At 48.3% G+C, this 17,111-nt stretch overlaps 1 protein-coding gene and 1 long non-coding RNA gene across 2 annotated transcripts; one reads left to right on the forward strand and one right to left on the reverse strand.

Moving 5' to 3' along the window:
• Positions 1–1,526: 1,526 nt before the first annotated feature.
• Positions 1,527–5,604, reverse strand: LOC109742104 (uncharacterized). The gene is made up of 8 exons (XM_040399722.3): positions 5,123–5,604; positions 4,906–4,998; positions 4,726–4,819; positions 4,454–4,645; positions 4,129–4,308; positions 3,996–4,034; positions 2,290–3,030; positions 1,527–2,111 (listed from the first exon to the last, which is right to left on the reverse strand). The coding sequence occupies exons 4-8, from the start codon at positions 4,521–4,523 to the stop codon at positions 1,726–1,728; spliced, it is 1,416 nt and encodes a 471-aa protein (XP_040255656.1). The 5' UTR covers positions 4,524–4,645; positions 4,726–4,819; positions 4,906–4,998; positions 5,123–5,604; the 3' UTR covers positions 1,527–1,725.
• LOC109742115 (uncharacterized) lies at positions 5,594–16,587 on the forward strand. Its single transcript, XR_006670600.2, has 9 exons — positions 5,594–5,746; positions 5,845–6,476; positions 6,811–8,105; positions 8,194–10,381; positions 10,464–10,561; positions 10,667–10,756; positions 14,071–14,590; positions 14,984–15,260; positions 15,336–16,587. It is a non-coding gene; the product is annotated as an uncharacterized lncRNA (long non-coding RNA).
• Positions 16,588–17,111: the final 524 nt, after the last annotated feature.

Consider the following 17,111-nt stretch of genomic DNA (forward strand, 5'->3'; position numbering starts at 1 on the left):
GGCAGGTTCTAGATGGGCTCGTCATGCATCATCTAGAGTTGTGTAAGACGAAGTTCCTGTCGACATTTCCCCTTCTCTAAAATATCGCTAATAAGTGACTAATAGCCCCATATACAGATGAACTATCTAGTTGGCAATGTGTTTGACGATGATCCGACCGGAGTTTAGTTTACAAAATTTGAGTTGATGCAAACAAAAGAGAGAAATGAGAGGGAGAAGGGGGGGGGGGGGGGTCGGAGTGTGTTTGTGAGTTTGCACGTAAGCTCGTCAGCCTTCAATTTTATTTTTAAGTACGGTCCAAAACGAGTTTGGAGGTATGTCGATTTGCCGACTCTGCTATAGTGCTCTGAGGTTGGAGATAACGTCGCCGCTTGTGCCAACGGGGTAGAACATGACGCCCTAGACGGGCGAGGCATCGAGGCACGGGGCATCTAGGTAGGTGAGTGGGAGAGAGCACTCGCGGAGGGCGCTGCCGACCAGCGAGGGAGGGCGCGAGAAGGGTGTGCAAGACGCGAGCCATCGGGCGAGGAGCACGAAGAGTGTGTGGTGCGTAGACATGATGTGTGGATGTGTGCGTCACCGCTATGTAGAGACACATGTATTGGCATAACGCCGCATTGTCAGCTCGATATAGCAGTTGAATCATATTCAAACAGAATATAGGAGTTTCACATAATGATGAAATTAACATAGGTCGGAGCAAGTTTTGACGTGATTATGTGCTCGCGTGCATTCTGTCGAGCACCGTGTGCGCGCCATTCTATCGAGCACCTTGTGTGCGCCAACGCCGGCTTCCTCTTCGGCATGAGCACGGATGGCACGAACGAGGCATGCCTGCTCATGCCCGTCCGGGAGCACGAGCAGCCGCACACACGCCCACACGCTCTGCAGCAGGTGCTCGATGGGGTGGCTACGGGCCCGCCAGCCAGACACCGACGGCCCCCGGACACAGAGAGAGGAGCGGTCGAAGGTTACTGTCACGCGTACGCCGGCAACGGAGCTCGCGTACGGCAAGGAAGAGCAACCGCAGCCGCCAGCCGCTCCAGGCTCGGGCTTGCCGGCCGTGGTCAGCTGGCCACGGTGACGCTCCAGCAGGTGGTCCACGCAGACGCAGGTTCTGTGATCCTCGCGTTGCGCGTGCCAGTTTCCGGCCGCCGTCCGTCCGCGCTCGCGCTCCTCCTCCGTGGACTGAGCATACATCTCTTGCCGACCTGGTCCTCGCCTGCATCCCTCCTAACCTCAGCTTCATCCGCATCGCCGTCAATGACTTCGGCCGTCACCACCGCCTCCACCATGCTCGCCACCGTAAGCCGCCCAACACGCCGCGCCTCATTCAGGCCGTCACCAGGTGCAGGTAGGTGCCGTTTTGGCATTGAGAGGAGTGCAACTGCAGCTCCAGTCCTGGAGCTCATTCATTCACAGACAGAACCAAATCATCAGTCACCAGCGTCTTCAGATGATTAAACTCAGAAAGAGAATCAGGCGGGCAATGCACCAAGGGCCAGAAACCTGCTCCAACAGTACAGTTATTACGATTCAGGCACTAGTAGATTGCAAGCAAGTACACTACATACTGCAATATACACAATTCGTTGGAACCACTGTAGCTGAATTTCAGCGAGAGCAGAGTTACATGCGAATCAGCAACATACTACTACTCCTACAAAATTGTGTTGCTTCAGAGGTGACAACACAGTAACTGAAGTTGAGCCCAAAAGCAGAGTTTTACATCCGACGCACGTGGTCGGCAATGACATGACGAATCACCTCGAATGAGAAAAAAGTGTCGCTATTATCCGGGCAGTCCTTGAACTTTACCAGACCGCCGTCCTCGACGTCGATGGCGAAAACCTGGCGGGAGCACCTCATAAGAACGACCCCACTGCTCGCAGCATGCCCACCAAGCTGGACTGGACGAGTGTTGCTAGGGACATGGTCCGGTATCATCCTCTTCCATCTTGGGACCCACTCGGAACCACTCAACACCAAGAACTTGATGAAGAATCCATCCAGCACAACCCAGTAGAGCTCCCCCCCTCTAGAGACAGCAAGTGTATTGTTATCATCGCACAGTATGTTCTGGACCTGGTTTGCAGGGAGCGCAATGGTATCTGTATCACAAAGATAATAGTGAATCAGGAAAGAGACATCATTCTGTGTTGACTCTCTAATTTTGACCATCTATGGTCGAGGAAACATAATTATTAATTGAAACAATTGCAGATTCACACCATAATACTATGATCCAAAGAAGACAGTATAAAGAAGATGCTTTTCAAGATTGTGTACCTGTCCTATGGCTCTCGATGTCCACAACTAATAGCTTCATATTCTGATGATCAAGGATATAATGCCTCCCTGATGCAAACACAGCCCTGGGTGCCAATGTTGTGGATAGCATAAATGCGGAGCCCATCTGCTGCACCTCCCACAGTCCTGTAACAGAACTGAATGTCTTCAGAGACAGCTGCTCCATCTGTCCTATGCCTCTGAACAGAAGGAAGAACTTGAATGCGCCAGCCTCCCCTGGAACCAGCCCACCAGTGAGTAGTTCATCCGCATTGTGGCAAGGAGCCTCAGGTAGTGTGGTAATCTTCTGACCCTGGAACGGTCTGAGGAGCTCAACAACCCTTCCTTGTGTGTCTCTGATAACGGCAATTGTCCCTGCTCGACAGTCGACCGCTCTTACCCATCCACGTGAGTGGAACACGAGATGAAGGAACTTGTTAAGCATGTTGGCCGCGGGCTCCAGCCATCTTAAGCGTGGCCCGTCTGGAGCAGCGACTTTAAGCAAGCCTCTCTTAGTCTGCACCAAAGTAGCGACGAGTCGAGGCCGTCCTCCAAGATTATGGCAGGGACAGGGCAAGAGTGCCACTCTCAAAAAGAAGAAGGATGATGCCATGATGTTATTCAGATCAGTCTGCATCGTGTGATGAACTAGCATCTTCTCGACCAGGTCATCTGGCAGACATCGGATCCAGGGTTTTCTGTCAGAGCTTCGTTTGCGCTTGGGCCTTTTGTGATCTTTAGCTGCAATAAAACAAAGTTCGGAGTTTGAATAGCATAATCCAAGCACTCAAAATCTCAGAAAAACACACGCAACCATCTTCCTTCATAACAGCAGTTCAACAGTGTGCATTCAACATGCGAATAGGTTGGGAGCAAAATTAATCCAATCTCCCCTATATATGTATGCTACACATTATCTAGATGCTGATTCTTTTTCTTTTGATCTATCACCTGTGAGTGTGCTTACAGTACCTATGACCTACCTTTCTACCTAGGGGTTGTATTAGAGATAGGCCTAAATAACATAGCTTGCATGAATAATCATACTTGGCATGGTGCTTGTTTTCATTATTTAACTATCACCTCGATAGCTTGTTAGTGTAACATTCTTTATTGAATCAAAATCCTAGAGGCCTGAGTCATTTCCAATGAATGATCAACCCATTTGCTGCCTATAAGATGTTCACTTCTGAATGACTCGTTATAAATTTGATGGCACACTAAACAGCATTTATTGAGATTCAAAACACATTTACTAAGCAATATGCAGACCATGAAGCTGCAGAACCTACTGAACCTACAAAATTTCGCCTATTAACTAGATGACGCTGCAAAACCTCCAGTGTTGTAAGATCAAATCCATCAGAATGCAACGTTCTACCCTAAACCCCACCAAATAGTAAGGATTAATCGAATTAACACCTAATTGCAAACACAACATCTGCACAAAAGCAGAACATAAGAACAACTGAGATGGGTGAAGCTACAAAACTTCCTGGACCGACAAAATTTCGCCAATCGACTAGATGAAATCATAACCTCCATTGTTCTCCTTTTCTAAAAAAAATAACCTCCATTGTTCTAAGATCATGTGTAACATTCTGCCACATACTAGTAATGACTAACCCAATTACTACCTGATTGCAAATAGAACATCCGCACAAAACTAAGAACAGAAAAGGAACTGAGACAGGAAAGGGACCAACCTGTCGAAACTGCATCCTGCCTCTCCGTGCTGCTTGATGCTGCAAGAATCCATCAATGGCAACGTCACAAACCCACAATGCAAGAACCATAGGGCCTATTAGACAATGGAGCGCTTGTTTCTGCTGGGTTTACCTCGATCGCCAGTGCTGGGGACGACGGGCGCGCGCGCTGAGTTGCCGGCGAGGGTTGCCGCCGTCGCCATCTTCTTCTCCAGCTGCGGATGGGGGACGGGGACAGTATGGCTCGCCGGGGACGGGTGATAGGAAGTACATTTGGTGCTCGCCTGACTTTGCTGCGGCGCCACCTCCGTGGCTGCAAGAAACCATGAATCGTGCAGCCAACTAAGATTCAGTTCAAGAACCCATCGAATTGAAAAACAATCCAATGAACAGCAGCGTCAAAAATTCACAATGCAAGAACCAATTAGACAATGGAGCGCTTGTTTCTGTTGGATTACCTCGATCGCCAGTGCTGGGGACGACGGGCGCGCGGGCTGAGTTGCCGGCGAGGGTTGTCGCCGTCGCCATCTTCTTCTCCAGCTGCGGATGGGGGACGGGGAGAGTATCGCTCGCAGGGGACGGGTGATAGGACGTGCACGCGGTGCTCGCCTGACTTTGCTGCGGCTTCCAGGGCGGCGCCACCTCCGTGCCTGCAAGAAACCAAGAAATTGCAGGCAACAAGATTCAATTCAAGAACCCAACGGAATCGAAAAAGAATCGCGGACTGCACCTTCAAGTGACAGGGCGTCGTGCCCTCGTGGTGAGGCCTCCAGGCCGCGTCGTCGCTGCCCCCGCCTGATGGCCGCCGCTGAAACCACCGCCTGCTGCAAGAATCCAAGAAACGACATTCTTAGTAGCAAAGTAGCAGTAGAAGAGCAAAACGAAGAGGCTATCCCTATCCGGGACATACCAGCGTCGTGCACGGAGGTGATCCCGTCCTCGCCGTTCATGATCGCCGCCCCAACCTGGATCGCCTTAGTGATGTCGGGGAGAGAACCCTCGGCTGCAAGAAGGGAACCAAAGAAACCATTGGTTGACGAGAAAGAAGCGAAGAAGAAGAAGAAGAAACATCAAGAAGAGAAGAAGAAACAGCAAGAAAGCGTGAAGAAGTGCAGAATCCCACGGACCAGGAGGTAGAAGCGCGCCGTGGTCTGCGGCCGTCGAACGTCCAGGCCCGGAAGTCGACCCAATCGCGACCCGGTCGTCGGATGATGCGGGGAGGGGGCTGTCCTCCGGCACCCCGTCCGTCGGCGACAGGTCAAGCTTAGAAGCCATGGGAGAAGGCAGGCGGAAGAAATTGCAGGCGGAGGGGGAGCAGGAGGAATTGGAGGGGCGAGGGGCTCTGCCTCTCGCTGCGGGGAGGAGAAGAAGAAAGCAGGGAGGGGCGAGGGAGGGAAGAAGGAACTCTCTATTTGATTCGGCGACAGGAGGCCCAGGCCCAGGCCCATCGCGGTCTCCGCTCCGTATGGAAAGTTTTGGGGGCCTAGCGGTTAGCCTACTACCTACGGCCCTAGCCCCTAGGCACGGAGGGGAGGGGAGGGGAGGGGAGCGGGCTGGGGCTGGCGCGAGGAGGAGTGCGGGTGGCGGAGGCCCTAGGCACGGAGACGGAGGGGAGGGGAGGGGAGGGGAGGGGAGCGGGCGGCGCGAGGAGGAGTGCGGGCGGTGTGGTGTGAGGGAACCAGTTTGGAACTGGGGTCTCTGAACGAGGGGCGGAACAAGCTCGCTGAGGAGTGGGGCCAGGAAGGCACGAGGTGAGACCAGGTGGAGAGCAACTTGAAATCCATGCTTCTTCTCCCACGTTTTCTGTAGCCAAATTATTATCTATGTGTCCGGCTCTCTGAAATTGCAGGGTTAGCCACGGATGTACAGACAAGCCCCGCAACTAGTGGAAGGAGCAGTGCCAGTGGCACAAGATTGTTTCATCAGTGGAACTGGAAGAGCAGCAGGACCATGTCCAGTCCAGCGGTGTGAGCAATGTTGTTGGCCAGGAAGGAAAGTTAAGCCATTTCCTGGCTGAAACTGCCTCCGCCGAGGGGCCACTGGACGAGGAGATTCATCGTTTCGGTCAAGACACAGAAATCATGCCCCGTCCGTCCGTCGATGAGGCCGCTGAGGAAGCCAGTCCACTCAAGAGACTGAAATGATGCCATTGCCCGTGGAAGTTGGGGAGATTCATCAGTCCAGTGAAGAGACTGAAGAAGTGGTGCTCGTTGAGGAAGCTGACAAGATTCACAGGTCCAGTGAAGGGACAGAAATGGTGCCCGTTGAGGAAGCCGGCAAGATTCATCAGTCCAGTGAAGAGATGGAAGTGGCGCACATCACCAAGACTGCAGCTCAACTCCACGCCAAAATCAAGTGAGGCCAATGAGGAGGAGGAAGCTGAGGAGGTTCATCATTCCGGTGAAGAGACTAAAATGGTCTCCATCGACGAGGCGGTGCTGCAGGCCACACCGAAATCCTATTCCTGTCTGTAGATACATGGTACTCTTCTAGGTTCCTGGAGGCACCGGTTATATGATCTTAGTCTGCTAGTGCTTGGCTTAATGGATTTGGGTTGGTCCTGCTCCTGTTGGTCTATATGTCCTCTGTTTAGAGTTTAATCCATACACCTGGACTTGCTATTGGCCATGTGGTGCTGGTTATATCCCCAAGGGCATTAATTATTTCCTAATTTTAATCCTCCCTGCACCCTAGGGTTCATGTACTTGGCTCCTAGGTCATATGCCACTATTATGTTGCCCTGCTACTGCCAGTAGTACCTGTGGTTCTGTTTTGCTCCATCTCCTGACACTTAATTCCCTGGTTACTGTTTCAGGGCGCAGCCAAAACCCAATGAGAAAAAGGAACATCTGGTTGTTGATGAGGTGCAGCATAGCATGGATGAGTCTGTTGCAGAGGAGGAGAATGAAGTGCCATTCTTTGGTGCTCTGTTTCAGAGCGCAACCAAGTCAAGTGAGAGCAAGAAAGATCTGCTTGTTGATGAGTCTGTTGCAGTGGAGGAGAATGAAGTGTCATTCTTTGGTGCTCTGTTTCAGAGCGCAGCCAAGGCCAATGAGAACAAGGAAAATCAGCAAGTTGATGAGGTGCAGCATAACCCAGAAGAGCCTGTTGAAGAGGAGGGAGTGATGGTCACCGACAAGGTTTCACAGAGGATGGATGTGGACGTGGTCACCCTCGAGAACCTCTCGCAAGCCACAGTAGCCGATGCAGTCAAGGAGAGTGCCTTCGCAGATGTGTCCTTTGAAGAGGAGGTGGTGGTGGCCGCCGATGACGGAGTGGTTTTACCGGTGACCTCACAGATGTGTCCGTTGAAGAGGGCGAAGTGGTGGCCGCCGAGGTGTCACACAGCTCGGCCATGGTGGATTAGACTGTTGAGGAAGTGGTCACCGTCGAGAACCTGTCGCGGGCCACAGTGACAGAAGGCGAAGGGGTTGACAAGCAGAGTGATTTCACCGGCGACCTCTCACAGGCCGTCGACGCTGTCAGAGACTGCAGTAATCACATCACTTCTTCGCCGCTGTTTGCAGGCTTGTTTGAGGAACCAGCGGTGTTTCAGGAGAGTGCTGAGTTAAGTCGTCACCGTCAACAACCTGTCGCAAGCCACAGCAACAGATGACTTCGCAGATGTGTCCGTCGAAGAGGAGGAAGTGGTGGCCGCCGCTGACGAGATGCCAAAGAGCCCAGAAACATTGGAAGAGAATGTTCAGGAAGCAGCCACCGTCGACAACAACCTGTCACAAGCCAAAGTAACAGATGACGAATGGGCAGTCAAGGAGAATGCTTTCGCCTGCTCACCGGTTTTCGACGATGCCGGAGACTGCCGTGGTCAGTGGTCATGTTTTCCAAGCTTGTTTGAGGATGCCACCAAGTCCCTATCCACGGACTCCATCACCGTGGAGGCAACAACGGTTCCTGAAGCTGCTGCTGCGAAGAAAGTTACTGAACCTGTGGCAGTGGAGCAAGAGAATTGAAGCAAGGCTAACCAATCTGAAGCACTGGGTAGCCTGAGCCTATGGAACGGTGCCTGGTACAAGGAAGAAGAAGCCATTGGATACGTTTAGCCTAAGGAGGCTTAGACTGAAGCTCAAGGAGACACTGAATGACCAGAAGGTAACCACCAAATCGCCTCCATCTATATACTAAATATGTTTAAGTGCATGTATGATTTTGTGTACTAATCTTGGCTTTTAAAATGCAGAATAGGGAACCAAATAGGGTGCCCCTCGGCAGGCTGGACGAGAATTCAGCGTCTAAATCGCAGAAGAGAGAGCACAATAGGGTGCCCCTTGGCAGGTTGTGAAACCATTTTCGTGAAATCTAAGAGCTCTGCTATACATGTGACGAACCAGGCCCAGAACAGCCGAGGCCACATTTCTCTCTTGGTCAGTGCTGCTGCTACAAAAGAGTTGCCGCTGCAGCTGTGCGTCTCACCGCAAGTTGACTCACTTGGTCCACGTTGCTGCGCTGCACCCAGTCTGCGATGCTGTGGCTGATAAAGCAGACGGTAGGGCTGGACATGTTTGTCAGTTTGACAACTATCTAGGTGGGTTTGAGCAGGAATTTTCAGGAAAGGATTTCATCTTCAATCACTCCGGTGCACACAACGCTTTATTGCCAGTGTCAGACAAGCGTACACACGAGATGAGATGAACACACCCAAGCAGCAAACGGCAGCGTGAGCATATAGATGTTTCTGCTTGTTGAACTGAATGGCAGTTAGTTTGCGGCGATCTGTTTAGTGTCCAACATCAGTGGCATTGACCTTTTCCCCATATCGAGCAGAAGAGAAAAAGAATGGGAGAAGGAGCCATCTTATCTTTACCTTACCGAGTGGAAGAGAAGTAAGATTGTGACAGCCATTGTTCTTTATAAAACAGATATGCGAAGTACGTAATTCCAAAGATTCAAACCTCTTCACATCTGTAAACTTAAGCTCAAGCTTGACCAGCTTGCACCGTTGTAGATTTTCATTTATTAGTCAACACCTTGGCACCCTTCAAACTTCACAATCATTTTCTTGGAGATTACTATAGGTAGTTAATCCACCAATCAAATTTTATTTTCTGCTATACAACCGAACAACATTCAGTTTAGACAATTTAGGCTTACTTAATCAGTCTATGTTTAGGATTTTCGTGTGATTTACATATTTTAGGTTGTTATAAATGCCCTACACCAAAAGGCTAACGATGTCTGATTTAGCTGTGGCACCCTTTATTCATCAATCTCTGAACTAGACCTACACCAGTCATGAAACTGGAAGGTGGCAGCCGTGTTCAGTGGTAGTGAAAGAGGGCTTTTTTAGTGTACTTGGTTTCTCTTTTAATCAACTAGCTAAATCTGTATGTGACCTGGCATGCTGATAAATAATACTCCCTCCGTAACTTAATATAAGATGTTTTTTTAGATGTTTATTGCCAGGTATTCGGATATCGTAGTTGTAACCATGATACAGTCGAATGTTAGGAGAGATACCAAAACGACCTGATCCTCCATGCACCATCTGCAAAGGTACATGAGAATAGATTGCTATAAATATTTCGGTTGAGGTGTCTACTTTGCTCGCATCCTATATTCTCTTTCTAATATGCTCTCTTGTGCAAATCAGCCCTGAAATTTCCTGGAAGAATAAATCATGTGAACCTTTTCATGCTCTGCAATAGTGAATTGCCGCCATGGTTACGACTGGACACCCCTAATCATATTAACTCATAGCATAATGACCCTGGAGAAACTGAGTACCCACACCTTTCCTACATGACTTTCAGTGGCCAAATATGCGAGGATAGTGGCCTATATTGATGCCACTTGTGCCAGGGAGGCAGGGAGCAGGTCAGGTGAATATTGAGAACACATGGGCTTTCATTTCACTGTGAATAAGAAACGAGCATAGTACAAGCCGAATGATTTTGCGAAAAAAGCATGTCCGCTTGAGGCTTTTGAAGGGCCGTAGGCCGATCTTTATTAAGATAGAGAGAGCAGTTACAAAGTGGCACCGGTCACCAGGATGCCCCTGGGGCGATGTTACAGCATAGAACAACCCAGCACCATGAACACACCAAGCCCCTGAGGAACGCTAACACCACACACAACATCAACCCACTAGATCACTAGAGCCGAGGTGAAGCAATCCGCTTGTCTCCAGGTGTGCACCTCCTCGATGATCATGTCAAGAACAGCAGCGGGTTCATTGAGACGCCGTCGAAGATTCTGCAGTTTCGTTCCTTCCACAGGTGCCAATGCATCCCAATAATTGGGCATCTGTTACCGTCAAAACTGCGCTGTTATGCTTATTTTGGACTTGTGGATTGCTATGCTTGGATAAGGAAACAGAAAACAAGTTCTTGAGTAATATATGGTGTTTGGATATTCCAATGTCAGCATTGGTAATGTACAATAAACGTGAAAACTCCTTTGCTTACAATCGCTTATTTCACACCTGATTTTTTTTTTTTTTTGAGATTTCAGAAAGAAGGGCCATGTTATTGGAAATCTACAGGGCGATATAAATGGTCTGGAACACAGAATATATAGTGTTTGGATATTCAAACGTCAGCATTGGTAATGTACAATCACGTGAAAACTCTTTTAGTTACAATCGCTTATGTTTGACACTTGTTTTTTTTTTTTTGAGATTTCAGAAAGAAGGGTCATGTTGTGGAAATCTAAAGGGTGATATGAATGGTCTGGAACACAGAATAAATTCAGCTTCGTATTCAATAAACGCTCCAAAAATAGGAGAATTGCTCTCACAGCCTGAGGTAGCTCCGAACCCATGTCTCCTTAACCATCTCCCCCTCTGTTCTGTATCCACACTCCACCCAGCGACATAACTGCTTCCCTTGCATGTAATCCTTGAGAGATGTCGTGGTTTTGTCACGGCAGATGTTCTAGAGAAAGGATTTAGTCGTGGAGCCATCGCTACGGGTTAACTTAAAGGGGTTAAAGCGGATAAGGGACGCAAGAGACTTTTATACTAGTTCGGCCCCTTACGATGAAGGTAAAAGCCTACGTCTAGTTGTGATGGAATTGCTGGGGTTTCGATGACCAGGGAGCGAATACACTTTGCCTGAGTCTCGAGTTGTTGTCTGTTGTCCTTGAACCGCCGCCGGGTCGTCCCCTTATATACATGGGTTGACGCCCATCGGTTTACAGAATCCCGAGGCCGGCTCATAATCGTGTCCGGCTCGGTCTCTGCTACTTCTATCTTACAACACAAGTTTACATATCAATGCCGGTTTATGTCTACAGGCCTTAAACCGGCTTTGGGCCCTAGGCCTTCATAAAGCGTCACCGTCTGTCTTCATGGACTTCAGATACACATGAACTACTTATGGGGTTAACCCGGCCTCTCCTGGCCGGTTTACACCCAGTGGTAATATCCCCAACATTAGGCCCCAGATTGATTTGAACTGGTTCATGTCAATCCTCAATACTTAAGAAAATTTCTTCTTCAACATCTTCACATGATCTTGTGAACCGCCGTGACATCATCTTCTAGGACCATGGTAAACCACCGTGATGTCACCTGTTATTTAAAACTGTGTATAATCCACCTTCATTAATGAGCCTCCGACAATCGAGGCGACAGCTCCGCCTCATATCCAAAATTTAGGCTCCTCGATTTTCGCGCCTGACGCTTATCTTTCTGCCCTTATAAATAGGGCCAGGGGGTCTTTCCATTTTCCCCCTTGTGCCTCTTCGCGTCGTCGTCTTCCTCGCGCCGCCCGACCCTCCAGCTCTGCCGCCGTCGTCGTCCTTCGCCTCTGCTTCGACAAAGGCCGCTGCATCAACCTGATCGTATCAGAGAAAAGCGGTGATCCTCCGCTGCTTCCTCCTGCACCAGTAAGTCCCTCTTCTTCTCGCCCTAGATCCGCCATTAGGGTTCGGTGTTCTTCATAGCTTGAAGCTGTTCTTCCTTTGGTAGCATCAATGGCCGGTTAGATCTGACTATTTTCAGCGCCTTTTGTAGTTTAGACTCCTTTCTTCTTGTTAAGGCACCTGCTTGATATCCAACTCATCTGAACTCACTGAACTTTTTGAGCGCTTGATATTAGACCAGAGTATATTTTGATTATCCAACGCACGACAGATCTGAAATTCTCATGCCAAACTGTGAAACTTGTTTATCCCTTCACTTATACATCTTTATAGTTATAACTTTAATGCCAAATTAGGCGGTTTAACTTCACAGATAAAATGATAACCCGGTAGATACCATTAGTCCCCTGTTGAACCGCCAATGCATTCATCATTATACTGTTTCCATTGTCAGACTCCGGTTTACGAATAACCAAATCTGGTTTATCAATATGCTTGTATCATTATACTGTTGTATAGTTGTCCACTGTAAATCTTAAACCGGCAATAATCATGTTTCAGATTTCCATTGCCATGGCCAAGCAAGTCTATGAATGCAATTGGGCTCCCTCTCGAGTAACCGAAGAGCAGTTAAACAATCTTGTTAAAACGGGCGCTTTAGCCAAAAAAGATGTCATCCACTGGAGGGTCCCTGGCCCGGAAAGTCCTCCTACACCCAAGGACGGAGAGGTAGTCGTGTTTGCTGATCATCTCGGACGAGGTTTTAGCCCTCCTGGTTCAAAAAATTTCCGAGATGTACTAGCCAATTTTCAGCTGCGCCCTAAAGACATCGGTCCCAATTCCGTGACCAACATCTGCCACTTCCAAGTCTTCTGTGAGGTTTATCTGCAAGAGGAACCTACAGTCGAACTGTTTAGGGATTTCTTTCACTTAAACCGTCGCACAGAGTTCTCGGATGGACCCAATACGGAACTGGGCGGAATGGCAGTTCAGAAAAGGAAGGAAGTCACCTTCCCTCATCCCAAACTCCACAGTCACCCCAAAGAGTGGAACCAGACTTGGTTTTATTGCATGGATACATCTCCACCTGATGAAAACCCCCTGCCGGGTTACCGCCCTGAACGCCTTAGCAACACACATCCTTTTCCTCAGAGGTTGACGGCAAAAGAAAGGGCCAACTATGCTCCCCAATTATCAAAGCTTAGAACCTTCATGGCGAACGGTTTGACAGGAGTTGATCTTGCTCGTTGCTGGATAAGCTGGAGTATTCTGCCCTTAAGTCGGCGCTCCGGTTTGATGTGTGAGTATACGGGGAGTTTGAGGGATGCTCAGCGGCACATTGACATTCAGCTTACAGATGCAGAAGTCGCTGAGGCTGTAAACAAAATGCTGAACGAACCGGAGGCTGTCTGTGCCCAAACCGGACTACTCCCTTTCTGCGCTTTCAACAAACCGCCAGCTGTAAGAATCATATAATCTTTTTATCTGAAGTTGCTTTTGTCCAAATATTCTCTGAAAGTGTGATTTTTTTTCCGACAGGGTGATGATCCATTCTGGAACAAGAAACCACCACAAGACAAACCGGTCAAGCCGCAAGATAAACCGGTCAAGCCAGTTCGTCCAAAGACCAAGGTTATCAAAAAACCTGCCAAGAAAAGGACCACTGCATCCTCCGAGCTACTAGCTGATGACGACGTGGGTAATCCGGAATCAGAGGTAGAACTTGACTCTCTTGGTTCATTTTTCGTACATCTCATTGACAATGATTATTATCAGGACGACGCTGAAGGCAGTCATGCTGATGACGTAGAGGTAACCATTCTTTCCTCCAATTCAGATCCTCTGCCAACATAAAAAATCCGTCAAGCAAACCGGAAAGTAAAATTTTCTCACCCCTTGCTTACTTGGACCCAAACTTTCTTTTGAAGACGCAGCAGCACGAGGCTCGCCGCACAACCCGGCACAGCGGCCAGGTAGTTACCTCCGCCGGTTTACCGAACAGTCCGGTTCGGAAACGCCGATCAGAGGTCTCTTATCCCATTGCTACTTCATGCCCCAAAGCAGGTTGTTTCCGCCAGCCTCTTAACCCGTCTGATTCAAATTATCAAGGTACTTCTCACTCATCTTCTGGCGAATCGTCGGCCACAAAACTTCCACCCCTCAAAACGGTTCTTGGGTGAGCTATACACTTGTTGTTATCCTTGATGTTGCTATTTTGATATACTGTACTGATCCTCATGTTTATTTTTCTCAGCGCCAAGCCCAGACCCAGCAAGAAAGCTCGGTTGAATAAACCGGCTGATCAAGACGTGGCTGTTGAACCGGAGAAAACTCCAGATCCTGAAGAGACCAACATTGATGCCATACTGAATGACCCACCGCCTCAAGATCATGACTTCGTTACTGAGCAGGCAGAAGTTGACACCACAAGCCATGCTGACCAGCCAACCAGCCCTGTCCGAACTGACAATAAACCGGCAAGTCCAGTTAAAAATACTGACAAACCGCCAACCCCAGTAACGGCTGCTGATGACAAAGATGATGACATTATGATTACTGGCATTGGCCATACCGCTCCGGGCAATCCTGTCGCTTTGTCAAAGCATACTGCCAAAGATGAGCTCTCTGCAATTGGCAAAGGCAAATGGAACGCCGATTTGTCAAATTATGCCCATCTGAATGTTCAAGACCTTCACTCTGGCTTTCTGAACCGTCTGTACACCAGCAGTGACTATGAAGCCGGTTTGGTAAATATGATGAAGGAGCGATATGAGGTAACTTCATAAGTGTTTCTCTGTTATATTTAATTGCAGCTTATCAACTTCAGTAGCCCAAAAGTGACGGTTTAAGATACCAATTTAAACCGGGACTTAGTAACAATTTCCTGTTTGCAACAATGCATCTTAACTTCACTGATGTAGCCCCCAAGGGTCGGTTTAACTTTATAAAGATGAACCGGGACTTTGTAGAAGAATTCCCATATCAGCATTTTATGAGCAAATACACATTAGCCCCTAAGTGCCAAGCTTAATACTTGTATTGTGCTTGGGACTTGTAAAAATTTCTGATAAAGAGCAAATATGCATTAGCCCCCAAGTACTAAGGGTTTATGTGCTTGGTACTTCAAATATGTACTGTCAACTCATTATATATCTGTCTCTTTGTAGGCTGAACTGAGCAAGAAGGAAAGCCAAACCGCTGATCTGCAAGAGAACCTCAAATCCCAGCAAGCTGAAACCTCCAAAGCGAAGGAAGAATTGACGAGCGCTCTAGGCGCTATGGAGAAACTGAAAAAGGGCTTCAACAAGGAGCGGGCGGATTGGAACACAGAGAAATCCGCTTTGCAGAAAAGAGCTGAAGACGCCGAAGCAGCTCTCAAACCGGTGGTAGACGAGCTGACTGGTGTAAAGCGGCAAGTACATGGTATGATCGCTGTTGTGTTTGGTAAGCATCCTTGCTTTATACTTTCAACATATCTTCCCATGTGTTGCTGGTTTACTAACGTTTATAATGATGCAGGAACTCGTATTAGCCATCTGGGCTCTGACGTACAGAAGAAATTGAAAGCGGCCTATACTCTGAGCAGTTGTATACCGGTGCGCAGCGGATCATCTGCACCGCTTCACACAATAAACCTCCTCCAACATTGATCAAGGACACCTTAGAAAGGCTATCCATGTTGCCTGCCCAGGTTGAAGAACTAAGAAAGCTGCGGCAAGGGCCGGAGCTCTGACCGCTCTAACCCGGGCAAAGGCGTGGGTGCCTGATCTTGATCCGGTGGACGTGGCTAAAGGCTTCCCAAGCTTAAAAGAAGACGGATCAGAATTTGGCCAGGAGGATCTCCGCGCCATAAACCGGGAAGTATGTCCACTAGCTTGTCAATTGGCTGAAGAAGCTGATCTCTCATACTATCAGGCAAGTTATGATGACAAGAACACACGGGTTGCTGCACCAATTCCGGAAGCGCAAAATCTGATCCTCCAATCCGTAAGCACACTTATGCCCCTGATATTGAACCGTCCACCCTTATAAGCGACGAAGCTGTGTTCCAAGCGTTAACTGGAATCGACTGGACAACTATTGACTTCCAGCCGCTGGGTAGAGACGAAGAGGATGAACCGGTGCAAGATGATCCGCAGCCGTCAGGGCAAGCTGGTGATCAATCATAATCCGGAGGCCGGTTTAGCCTTCTACATGCTGCAACACGTATTTGAGAAAACCATTATCCTTTTGGGCACTGAAACGCCTTGTAATAGGCTAGTTAAAACACTTGGTCTGTTATGCCTTCGTGCATATTTATCTGCGACTGATGCTTGCTTAATCCGACATGCTTAAGATATGATGTTCATAATCCATAGCCATTTATTCAAGCTGTTCCTGCAGATAAGAAGCTTAAAGCGCCCTGGCGGTTTACCACCGGGCGGGTCATGATACCCAAATACATATATATGACCAAGGTTTATAACCAAGATTGTAGAGATAACCAAATATGGAAATATATGATACCTGTGACCTTTAGGCATAATGTTGGCTGACCAACTTTGTAGTGAGGGTCATAACCCTAATCTGGAGTATAAGTAACTCCTGTTATATGATATTGGTTGACAATAAAACTGTTCCGGGTTATGATAAACACCGGTTTATTCTATACTGGTGACTTTGAGTCAAAACCAGACCGGGCTGATAGTCTCCGGATTATAACTTGATCATGTACTGACAACTTGTAGTTGACAGCCTAACCGGGTTGATAAACACCGGTTTGAAAACATCACAAATCTTATCAAAAGAAAGAAAAATTTAGCAAACGGCAAATAAAACCGTTGTAGTCGAGGCTTTTCACGGGCTGCCAGGCCCCAAATTCGAGGCTTTTCATGGGCTGCCAGGCCACTGAGTTAAACCATTTTTGCAAAGCCTTTTAAGATGGTCCTCAATCCTTAACCAATCATCGTTTTAACTTGACAAGTTCAGGGTCTTCATTTTAGAGTAACTTGTCAAAGTTCGAAGGGTCATACCAGGTTTACCTGGGCGGAGTGACTTACTTAAATAGGCAGGTTAACCTGGGGTTTTAGGTGTATACACCAGGCTTCCAAGCCATGGCTTGATAGCCTGTTACAAGTGTAGATTCTTAGTTCATTTCGACAACAAAGAATCCCCAAGCAACATTGTGAGCTGTGCTCAGTGGGTGCCTATGTTTGAGCTGTTGTTTTACAACACTCTCTTTGGCCCCGGATTGATGTGGCTTTGAGCCGATCAAGAGATGTGACTGTGGTTCGGATACGACCAAGCCCCCAAGTG

Source organism: Aegilops tauschii, chromosome 2 (assembly GCF_002575655.3).
Source record: "Aegilops tauschii subsp. strangulata cultivar AL8/78 chromosome 2, Aet v6.0, whole genome shotgun sequence".
Lineage (NCBI taxonomy): Eukaryota > Viridiplantae > Streptophyta > Magnoliopsida > Poales > Poaceae > Aegilops > Aegilops tauschii.